The 12,136-nt window shown below is 43.5% G+C and overlaps 1 protein-coding gene across 1 annotated transcript; it reads left to right on the plus strand.

The window, feature by feature from the left end:
• Positions 1–722: 722 nt before the first annotated feature.
• On the plus strand, positions 723–5,707 carry LOC130367950 (uncharacterized). The gene is made up of 3 exons (XM_056571046.1): positions 723–1,775; positions 3,194–3,333; positions 5,211–5,707. The coding sequence occupies exons 1-3, from the start codon at positions 1,258–1,260 to the stop codon at positions 5,705–5,707; spliced, it is 1,155 nt and encodes a 384-aa protein (XP_056427021.1). The 5' UTR covers positions 723–1,257.
• Positions 5,708–12,136: the final 6,429 nt, after the last annotated feature.

Genomic DNA, 12,136 nt, shown 5'->3' on the forward strand with positions numbered 1-12,136 from the left:
GGACTGGGCAGGGGGAGACGGGCTGTGGGGACCGGTGGAGTAAAAATATGGGGGGGGGTTTCGGGAGATGACCAGGCAGGGGGAAAGATGAATGAGCGGGGGGTGGGGCGAGGGATGACCAGGAGAGATGAGGGGGTGCAGGGTGTCGGCAGGAGATGACGGTGGGGTGGGGGGGGGGGGTAAGATGGAGCCCGGGCAGCTGCACAGTGGTACCAGTCCGGGCTCCTTTGTACAGCTGTGATTTCATATTTCTTGCTGGAGCCGTGGTCTCGGCTCCCAGCAGGAAATATGAAATACCACTCTCCTAAGCCAGTTTTGGGTTTGCTTACATTTACGCTGCTTTGGAGGCGGTTGCGACTTTTTGTGCGACTTTCACACTTGATAAATCCCTGACCACGGCAAAGTGAAAACTGAAATTTACTTTAGTAAGCTCTTTTGTTCATTTTTGCTTACAGCCAAAAGTCGCACAAAAATTAGCTTAGGCGCACGTGCGACTTTTTGTACGACTTTTGTAAGCAAAATAAACAGATCTAAATCCCTTGATAAATCTCCCCCTATAACTTTGTATTTAAAGGGGTTATCCACCATGAGGTGATTTTAGTACGTACCTGCCAGACAGTAATGGACATGCTTAGTAGACTTGTGCACGACCAAAAAATTCGTCTATTTTCGTTTCGTACATATTCGTATTAAAAAAAATTCGGTTCTGTCGCACATTCGTTATAGAGTAATTCGTTTCAATCTGTTTTCGGATGCATCCGTACATTTTCGGATCAATCCGAAATATATTTCGGATGCATTCGTTATATCACACCCGTCCATTATTTCGTACACATTCGTTACATTTGGCGCATTCGTTACTTCGGACATATTCGTTATTTCGGTCGCATTCGTTATTTCGGCCGCATTCGTTTTACTTTCGAATTCGGCAAATTACATTATTCGTTTTATGTTGCTGTATTCCTAACGATTAACGAAAACAGCCGAAGTAAAGTTAGGCCAGGTCAGTCAGGGGCTCAGAGTTTTCACCCAGTGGCCCAGATTTATCAAACTGTGTGAGAGAAAGAGTGGAGTGGTCTGGTCTCCCATAGCAACCAATCACAGTTCAGCTTTCACTTTACCAGAGTTCATTATCTGACATGTGATTGGCTGTTGTGGTCACTCCCCTTTTTCTCTCACACAGATTGATAAATCTTGCCAGCGTGTACTGAGAGTGAGAAATTGATTGTATTGTGCGTAAATTGTGTGAAAAAAACAATGTCTGGAATGAGAGAAATTGTGTCTGTGGTGTCTGGGAGAGACGATGGTGAGGATGAGCGTGCTGTTGTGGATGTGAGTGATAGAGCATGTGTGAGTGAGCGTGCTGTTGTGGATGTGAGTGATAGAGCATGTGTGAGTGAGCGTGCGGATGATGTGTCTGAGTGTAGTGGTGGCGTGGAGAGGAGAGGAGAGAAGAGGAGGAGTAAAGTCCGAGCATGTCCAATCGCAAGACAAAGTGGTTGGACAATATCGGACTCTGGCAGTGGCAGCCATACATCTGAGTCTGAGAGTCTGCACTCAGTGGGAGTCCCACCAGCCAAAAAACAAAGAGGGCCGAAATTCACGGAGGCAGAGAACGTAGCACTGGTGGCTGCTGTTAGCACAGAAAAATCCGTGTTATTCAACACGACAGTGGGCACCCAGGAGAAGATGGCCGCCTGGAGCCGGGTGAGGGAGAAAGTGTCCCAAGTTGCAAGTGGCACAGCGGACAGGACAGTTCTCAGCATCAGGCATCGGTGAGTAAATATTTCATTATGATATCATCATCAATGTGTTGGCAAAGACATATTGCAAAGCATAAACTATGCTGGTCTTGGTCTAGGACAGGTATACCATTCTATAACCTTTATTGTTTGTTACACATATGTCCTTTACATACTAGATTTGTAATTACATCTAGTGTATACCGATGTATCCGTGGATTCGCCCCTAAAACAAATGCTCCATAAGTGGGGAACCACCTTTCTTGCAAAAAAATAGTGGACTTGCTCATCTGCATAACTACCGGTAATTATGTATGCGTGACATGAGGATACACATATGAGGGGGCAATTTTTTTGTATTCTGACCCCTATAACTTTCTTAGTTCTCCTTGCACCCCGGTCTGTAGTTTTTGACAGTACCGTTTTTGTTTTAAAGGGGTACTCTGATTGAAAACTTTTTTTTTTTTCTTAAATCAACTGGTGCCAGAAAGTTGATCAGATTCCATAAACCTTACAGTACGTATTAAGTTGCTGCTGAATTCTACATAGGAAATTCATTACTATTTGTAACCCAGAGCTCTCTGCTGATATCACAAGCACAGTGCTCTCTGCTGACATCTCTTTCCATTTTAAGAACTGTCCAGAGTAGGAGAAAATCTTCACAACAAACATATGCTGTTCTGGACAGTTCCTAAAATGGACAAAGATGTCAGCAGAGAGCACTGTGCTCATGATGTAAGCAGAGAGCTCTGTGTTTGAAAAAGAAAATAATTTCCTCTTTAGCAGCTAATAAGTACTGGAAGGAATAATATATATATATTTTTTTTTTTTTTTTAATTAAAATGTACACATCTGCCTAATTTTCTGGCACCAGTTGATTTAAAAAAAAAGTACCCTTTTAATGTGACATTTTTTTAATGTATTTTTTGTAATTTTTTTTAAGTCAGGAGTTGCAGTTAGTTACTACAACTACCATCATGCCCTCATACATGTGGCTCATCAGCTGCTCCAAATGAAATTCCAACTCCCAGCATGTTGGACTATACTAGTATATAGTCCATAGGTCAGTGTTTCCCAACCAGGGGTGCCTCCAGCTGTTGCAAAACTACAACTCCCAGCATGTTGGGAGTTGTAGTTTTGCAACAGCTGGAGGCACCCCTGGTTGTGAAACACTGACCTATGGACTATATACTAGCATAGTCCAACATGCTCAGATTTTTAGTTTTAAAACAGCTGGAGGCACCCCTGGTTGGTAAACACTGCTATAGTATATTTTGCCAGTAAAGATAAAGAGGATAAGTCTGACTATATCTGTGTAGTGTGGTATAAATGCAGAAATATGAGCATTGAAGCAAAAGAACAAAATTGTTTCTCAACAAAACTGTTTATTGTCATAAAACGGAAATGGTATGATAAACTTGAATAAACTATTTTATGTAAAACCCAAACAGGTACTATGACTGCAGGGCATCAGTCCTCAAAAAAATAAAAAAGCAGCAGCAGAGGAGGAACATCAACTTCAAGAACTGGGAGCTGGAGTTGAAGAAGCACCTCCTGCCAGAGGCTCAGACATCCGAGGCAGAGAGATCTGGTGAGTAAAATTATATATATGATTAATTACGTATTACAATAATATTAATTGATAAAACAACAAGAAAATAAAAAAAATAACTATTAGAACTTATACAATAACTGTATTACTATATATTTGTATTTTCCCCCCCTAGCTCAATAATGATTCTTAAAGGGGTACTCCAGTGAAAACCTAAACCTTTTTTCTTTTAAATCAACTGGAGGCAGAAAGTTAAACATATTTGTAAATTACTTCTATTAAAAAACTTAATCCTTCCAGTACTTATTAGCTGCTGAATGCTACAGAGGAAATTCCTTTCTTTTTGGAACACTGATGACATCACGAACGCAGTGCTCTCTGCTGACATCTCTGTCCATTTTAGCAACCATGCATAGCAGATGCATAGCAGATGTATGCAAAGGGCAGCATGGTGGCTCAGTGGTTAGCACTGCTGCTTTACAGTGCTGGGGACTTGGGTTCAAATCCCACTAAGGTCAAAAATAAATAAAGTGTGATAAGTGTTATAATAACATCAGCAGAGAGAACTGTGGTCGTGATGTCATCAGAGAGCATTCCAAACAGAAAAGAATTTCCTCTGTAGTATTTAGCAGCTAATAAGTACTGGAAGGATTAAGATTTTTTAATAGAAGTAATTTACAAATATGTTTAACTTTCTGCCACCAGTTGATTTAAAAGAAAAAAGGTTTTCACCGGAGTACCCCTTTAAAGCATTTATGCTATTTGTAATGTTGGGACATGCAGATGTCAGGGAATCTAGTCTACCCCGTTGTTGTCCTATACAGTAACCCCCCGATATGCGATGGCCCCGACATATGATCAAATTGACATATGATGGCCTCTTAGAGGACCCGTGAAGTGGACCCGGAGCAGCGGGACAGCATCGGAAGCCCCTGGGACTGCATCGGGAGTGGTGAGGACGCGGTCTGGAGCGGCGGGGACAGGTGAGTACAGCTTCCTATACTTAACATTGCACGGATCCCTCAACAGGGATCCGTGCAATGTAAAGTATAGGACAGTGGTCTACAACCTGCGGACCTCCAGATGTTGCAAAACTACAACACCCAGCATGCCCTGACAGCCAACTGTTGTCCGGGCACTGCAGGGAGTTGTAGTCTTGCAACATCTGGAGATCCGCAGGTTGAAGACCACTGGTATTGGAGGTTATACTCACCTTTACCCGCCACTACGGACCGTCACCGCTGCCCTGGATGTCACCTGCCATCGCTGTCGCTGTGTCCCCGACGCTCCGGCAAGGCCTCTGCTTCCTTGGCATCCTCGCTCTCCGTCGCCGCCATTACGCCGCTATGCAAGCCACTCCTATTGGATGACAGGATGGCATGCACAGCGATGTGATGACAACGATGGAGAGCGCTGACGATGCAGGGGATCCTGAAGAGGACGCGCCGGAGCCCCAAGGACAGGTAAGCTATGTTGAGAAATGGTCACATGATTGAAAGCCTGGAAATAGAGTGATCTACGGCCACCCCTTTCCTTTGGCAGCGAGTCAAAGGAATGAGACACACTGTAATGTCATCTTTTGACATGTCCACACAACTCGTAAATTTGTATTTTCTAATTCTATATTGATAGCAATGTGGATATTATGTAAATTACTCAGCTAAATTGCCTATTGTGATAAAAAGCATGGTTAGCTATTTGCAATGGTGTATATTTGTAGTGTATAATGGTGTATAACATTTATAGGGTTAGATGACAAATATACACCAGTACAATAACTTAATTATTATATTGTTAAGCCTTAGGGAGAGTATGTTGTGTATCATGTAATGGTCAACAACACAACTGTTTTCAGTCACTTGATTTTTATTTTAAAATACTTTTTTTTAATTTTCATTATTATAATTTTTTTTTAGATCAACAAGGCCAGGCTTCATTAAGGAGTCACCATGACAGTTCCCCACCATCACCTGTCCTGTCACATTTGGAGAGCCGGAGTGAGGTTGAGGCAGATGATAATGTGCCAGTACCTGAGGAGGACATGGGCCAACCCCTGAGCTCAGCTGCCTGTTCACCAGCTATCCACAGTCCACCCAGTCCACTATCTCCAACCCCAGCACCCGCATCTGTCCCAATGGACACGTACCTTAGGGTACTCCAAGAAAGGGACAGGTTGTCCAGGGAGACGAGGCACCTTGCACGGGAGATGCGACGCTTGAATAGGACCATGCACCAACTTCACCGACGGCAGGCTGACGACATCCAAGTGATGTTGGCCCGGGTCAGCCAGCAGCACCTTCAGGCCACAGCACAGCTAAGGGTGGACCTCCTGACGGCAATATCAAGAATCAGCCAATCACCTCCATTGGCTGACAGCAGCAGCAGCAACAATGGGGAACCTTCACAAACCTAAAAGATTAAAGAATCATTATTTTTAGGCTGGTTGACAGTTTTGTTATGTAAGAAATGTTGGCAATGTTTAGGTTTATTGTATTACCTCTGTATTCTATTACCAAAGTTTCATGTTGACTTGTATATTGTAACCTCATACAAAATGGTGCCAAATCCTTCCTACAATATAAACATGCAATTGGTATGATTATGCTGGCTGATTGTAGACAGCAGGCATACAAGGCAAAAAATGATGATTACAGTTGTTATTTATTGCTACATTTGCATTCAAGGCCTTTGCCATCAAAATATAAAAAAAAATTGTAGGTAAGAAAAAATTGATCTCCTGTTGTGGTGTCTACATGATTGATGATAACTTTGATAGCAGAGCACAGATTCCACCAGTGCATGAAATGTGTATTGCAATAGTAACTCTAATTTATTATTATTTACCTCAACAGTTGGAGAGGTGGGGTCCTGAGGCATTGTGAACCTGGGTGTAATGTCCGTTTATTTGTTTTTGCATTTTCCCGTTTCAGGCCCTGTTCAGACATTGTTTTTCATGCATTATATGTTTTCTGTGCTTTTCTTCCAGGCGTGGAAGAGTTAAGCCTTTCACACATGTGTTAGGCGAGTGTGTTAGCCGAGGATAGGGGATAAGATGTCTGATCGCTGGGGGTCCCAGCAGTGGGCCCCCGCGATCAGACATCTTATTCCCTATCCTTTGGATAGGGGATCAAATGTTTTTCCCTGGAATACCCCTTTAAGGTACTAAAGCTATACATTTATTACACTGTGACTTTTAATATGCTGCTGGGATCTGTGCTCCATTTAATAGAGGTCACTTAAGTGTCAGATGCATTGTAAAGCACTACTGTCATTTAAGGGGTACTCCGGCGCTTAGACATCTTATTCCCTATCTAAAGGATAGGGGATAAGATGACTGATAGCGGGTTTCCCGCCGCTGGGGACCCCTGTGATCTTGCACACTGCACCCCAGTTAAAATCAGTCCCCGGAGACTGATTTTAACTGGGGTGCCGCATGCAAGATGAGGGGGGTCCCCAGCGGCGGGATCCCCGCGATCAGGCATCTTATCCCCTATCCTTTGGATAGGGGATAAGATGTCTAAGTGCCGGAGTACCCCTTTAAGAAAAAAAATTGTCATTTACTTACCACTGATTTGCTGATCTCCTTTACCACATAAATGGACGTCCTTGTTGTATCCACAAAAATGTCCACTAAATGTCCACTAAATCCTAAAAGAAGGAGGGAAAGATATAAATTAAATAGAAATTATTAGCATTCTAAATGTAATGTTAGGAGGCTAAGAAGAAAATTGACAGACCACTAACCTGTTTGATGGTGCTGTTCACTTTCTTAACTTTTTCAAACAACTGATAACACAACGGGATCCAACATTCCAACTTGTAACCAAGAACTTCAACTTTTAACTTGAACTGTAGAACTCATAACTAATTGGTGTCAAAGCTTAGGGCAGGGTATCCCAGCTTGGGCATGTTTACTTTAAGAAAAGTCATCTGCTCCATGAGCTGAGGGGCCAGCTGTGAACGCTGTGGGCAGAGAATATTGCCAGTGACTGAAAATACCCGTTCACTTTGCACAGAGGTTGGGGGGCAGGATAGGAGCTCCTGGGCCACCATGGAGAGAGCAGGCCAAATTGCCCTCCTTTCATCCCAGTACTTGAGACTATCCGCTGTAGGTGCCAGATGGGGTTCAGACAAATAACTTTTTACAGTCTCTGCAACCTTATCTCTGGGTATCCTTGAGGGTTGTCTGGTGTGTCCGACCAAGGTTTGCAAAGTTTCTGCCCAAAAGTCAGCAGCTCTTGATGAATGTCCAGCAGTGTTTGTGATGGATGATGATGATGACATAGCAGGCTCATCCTCCTCTTCTTCTTCATCATCCTCATCGTCCCTCTCTGACGGCACAACCAAGTGTCTTTGCCTGTCACACACCCTGTTGATTAATTTCTCTCTCCAGCCTGTTAGGGAATTGGCTTGGAGTGCCATTTTGCCCTTAATTCGGGGGTCACACATGGTGGCAAGCATCAATTCAGGGCAAGCATCAGTGAGCTCTGTGATCCTCCGGTTTAATTGTCCATGCAGTTTCCTGACAAGTGTGGCAACATCAGGTACTATGTATCCTCCAGGCAAGTTTTCTCTATGGTTGAGGATGGCATCCATTTTGTTAACAAGATGGGTAAAGAGGGGGATGACTTGAGCCAAGCTTGCACTTTCTTGACTTAGGTTTTCTGTGGCTGCACGAAAGGGGCTTAGTACAGTCACCACCTGAGCTATTATTTTCCACTCCTCCCTGCTAAGTGGTCTGGCCACACCGATGACATGCTCATGTGACATTGCATGTATAGCTTTTTGTTGCTCCAGAATTCTTTCAAGCATGTCCAATGTAGAATTCCACCTGGTGCTTACATCCTGCTTCAGGCGGTGTTGAGGAAGACCTGCCTTAATCTGCTCCTGCCTGAAAATGTGACTGTCCTTCACACTTCTATGAAAATGTCCTGCAATTTTCCTACAGGAGTCTAACACTTCAGAGAGCTTTGTATTGCTCTCAGTGGTGTCATCTATACCTGCCTTTACTACAAGATGGAGGACATGGGCGGAGCATCGGACACCAACAAATTTGCCATCCCGCAGAGCTTTTAACATATTGGCTGCCCCATCAGTGACCACAAACCCCATCTTCGCCTGTGTATTTGCCTGCTCCCCAAGCCACTCTGCCACCATTTTCTGTAATGCACGGGTTATGTTATGCGAGCTGTGCTGCTCATCTAAAACCTCTGCATGCAGTAGGAATGAGCAGTGCCCCTGATTTAGTTTTTCTACAACACCAGCTCCTGTGCTTCTTGGCCCTGATGTAATTTGGGCTGGTTCCATTACAATGGGCTGCCACCAGTGTGCTGTTAGTGATAAGAAGGCATGCTGCCCACTGGGAGCACTCCACAAGTCTGTGATGAAATGTACAGACTGTCCTGTGGCTCTGCCTAGCTCCTGTTTTATTAACTCCACACAAGATTTATGTAAGGAGGGTACTATACTGCGACTAAATGTGGTACGGGATGGAATAACATACTGGGGTGCAACTGCCTGCATTAGACGTTTAAACGGTTCCCCCTCCACCATGTTAAAGGGAGCTCCCCCGACGGCTATGAGCTCGCCAATGAGGCGGGTAATTTTACGGGACTGCTGTCTTGAAATCCCCCTGGAATGAAATCCACTAAATTGATCCAAGGTGGGCTGCTTTGCTTGACTGGGGTCAACAGCTTCACCTCTGTGCCCCTTGTCCAGGTTATATGAGCTGATGGTAGCACTGGAACTAGCACTTGCCCTTTTTTTACTGGGTGGAGGTGACAACAACCCACTGTCTTCTCTTAACAGGACTGGCTTGTGGTGTGTGCGCAAATGGTGATTCATGCCAGAATTAGTCAGATGCCCTATAACTCTACCACGACTGACTTCCCTGCCACATAGCTTACATTTAGCTGATCTACCATCACCAACTATTGAAAAATGCTCCCAAACTTTAGATTTCCGGCTGGAACTGGAACCGGGTTGTGCAGATGGGGCATTTTGCAGGAGGGGATTGCTTTTGGAAGCTGGAGGCCTTGTACTGGGGACGGTGGCACTACTTGAATGGGAGGGTGGTGTATCCATTACAACTAAAGAGCCAGAGGATGATGGTGGTGATGATTCTGGAAGGTCAGTTGTAAATAGGAGTGGTGATACAGGACTTTGATATTGTTCAGGACTGGACACATCATGAATGAAATCAAGGGGTACCTCCTCTTCTATGCTTCCAATGTCTACACCTTGAAGAGGCGTACTTAAATGCATTATGTCCATGTCTGATTGTGAGCCCTGCTTCTTGTTTCCCTCTCCTTCTTGGTGTCTAACAGATTGCGAGACATTAAGGGCCACAGTAGCAGCACTAGTGGTGGCTGTCTTATTTTTTTCTTGGATATGATGAGTATGGCCACTTGATGAAGCATGGGACTTTGCTGCAGGCCTTGCTGCTGATCCTCTTTTGTAAAAAAGTACAGGTGTTACCTTAGCTTGTTTGCCTGTTGTCTCTGTGCCAGAAGCCAAGTTATCATCAGGTAAACCGTCCATTTCTGCAAATCCAGTGACTCTCTCCACACACTGCAACTGTAACACCACCAGCCAGTCTCACAGGACTACCTCACAACTGAATAAAACAGCCTTACTGTCTGCAATACAGTAGGGATTGAATGGAATAAGTTAATTGGCTAAAAGTTACCATATGGTACCATGTGACAATGAACTCCGATCATATGACCTCCCAAGGACCAATTAAAAGAATGCAGAATTATTACTTTACTTTCGTTTACGGACAACGAATGCATTCGTTATTTCCCGAATGATTCGTTATTTCACGAATACATTCGTTATTTCCCGAATGTTATTTCCCGAATGATTTGTTATTTTCCGAATGATTCGTCATTTAACGAATGCATTCGTTATTCCCCGAACGATGTTATTTAACGAGTGCATTCGTTATTCACCGAACGCATTCGTTGTTCACCGAAGGCATTCGTTGTTTGCCTGTTCGTATTATCGGCGCTATTCGGAGATGCTCAAGATATGTTTTCGTTCATTCGAATCGCTCCGAATGTACGAAAACGGTAATTTTCGTTAAATATAACATTCGTGCCGAACCGAATTGCACATGTCTAATGCTTAGGAAGGATCTGCACTTGTCTTGGGGCTAAATGGCTATGTTGTGAGATTACCATAACATTGTGGCTAGCTTTTTGTGAACTGGTATTTATTTTTTGCCTACAAATCTCATAATTCCATTTTCCTCCCTCCCTCCCACACATCAGCCACCCCACCCATTGAAACATAAATGAGCTGCATCCTTTCAAAAGACCTATGGTTTTCAATCAGGGTGCCTACAGCTATTGCATTAGTTGCAGATTGACCACTCTTCCACCAAGCGATCCCTCCACCCATTGAAGCAGACAGGCTCCCTGTTATCAGCTGACTAGTGAGTCAGGTCTAGGACGCATTGCACCCTTGGAAAAACCTGAGACAACAGTCATTTTGTATGCTGTTAAAAATAAATATTGGGGTGAAAATCACATAAGAATTGTGAGAAAACCATCACACACAGGTACAGACACTATATTATGAACTACACTTACTTTACAGCCCCTGTAGCATAGTGAGACATATAGAGACTCATGACCATATTGCATTGACCTGCTATCTACAGTGTCAGTACAGAAAACCATGGGGGGCCACTGATTTTTTTAGGGGAGGGGCATAATTTTAAACTCATCCATGCTCTGCCTCTTCTTGACAATGTAGTTAAGGGGTGGGGCATAGTTAGTATCACATGAAGCACTGGCATGCAAAGGGTTGGGAAACTGATGCAAAAGCTTACCAGAAGAATCAAGCTGCCATTTTGCCCATTTTGCGCTTTGAGTGTTGCATGTTCTAATCAGAATCAGCTCCAGTGATTGGTGACACTCAGGGCAAGGCAAAGCAGTGTGCGCATACAGTGTATGCATTGCCATATACACAGCATTTTCTAAAGGAGAAACATAAAATAACACCTTCACACCAGGACAAAATATTCCTACTACAGTGTTTAAATGTCATCATGCTGTTATGAAATAAATAACACTATAGACAGACCAATAACACCACTATACACGGGACTAAAAATACTGCCACACCATGACAACTATCATTACCGACACATATTGTTAGAAAAACACTACCATACGGATACTGAAATGAAGACACTGTACTCTCTGGTGATGTCTTCTTGGAGTCATTCTATTTCCTTTCTCTATCTGACTCAGACAGCCATGAAGACTTCTTCCAACCTTGTCTCGTCTCGGCAAAATCTGTCAAAATTCTGACAAAAATTAAGGTTTTTAGCACATTACTCACCCTTTTTTACTGTCAGTGCCCAAAATAATGCCTCCTCAGAGGCCCTGAATGGTATAAGTAGGTAAGTGTGTTGGGTGAAAAGATTGTGGGAGTGGTGGTTATAAAACACCCCCATTAGATGTATGCTCCAGTAAGTAGGTGATTTCACCACCACCTTAATGTAGATGTGCTTAGTAGATATGTAATTTCACTCATATTAGGTAGATGCCCCAGTTGGAAAAGAATCCCCTTCCTCATTAGAAAAAGCCCACAGTAGGTGGATGATTCCCTCTTTATTAGGTAGATGCCGGCAATAGGTAGGCAATTCCTCTTATCAGGTAGAAGTCACCAGTAGGTTGTTAATCAACCTTATAAGTTAGATGCCCCAATAAGTAAGTAATCCCCCACTATTAGGGAATTCCTTCTCCTTTATTAGGTAGAAGCCCCTAGTAAGTGTGCAGGTAGGTAGTTAATCCCCCAAATTAGGTAGATGCCTCCAGTAGGTTGAGTC

Source organism: Hyla sarda, chromosome 1, assembly GCF_029499605.1.
Source record: "Hyla sarda isolate aHylSar1 chromosome 1, aHylSar1.hap1, whole genome shotgun sequence".
Lineage (NCBI taxonomy): Eukaryota > Metazoa > Chordata > Amphibia > Anura > Hylidae > Hyla > Hyla sarda.

Excerpts from the sequence above, each read along its gene's own strand:
- LOC130367950 (XM_056571046.1), top strand. The coding sequence starts at position 1,258 with ATGTCTGGAATGAGAGAAATTGTGTCTGTGGTGTCTGGGAGAGACGAT. Across the intron at positions 1,776-3,193 it reads GTTCTCAGCATCAGGCATCG|GTACTATGACTGCAGGGCAT; the intron begins GTGAGTAAATAT and ends AAACCCAAACAG. Across the intron at positions 3,334-5,210 it reads ATCCGAGGCAGAGAGATCTG|ATCAACAAGGCCAGGCTTCA; the intron begins GTGAGTAAAATT and ends ATTTTTTTTTAG.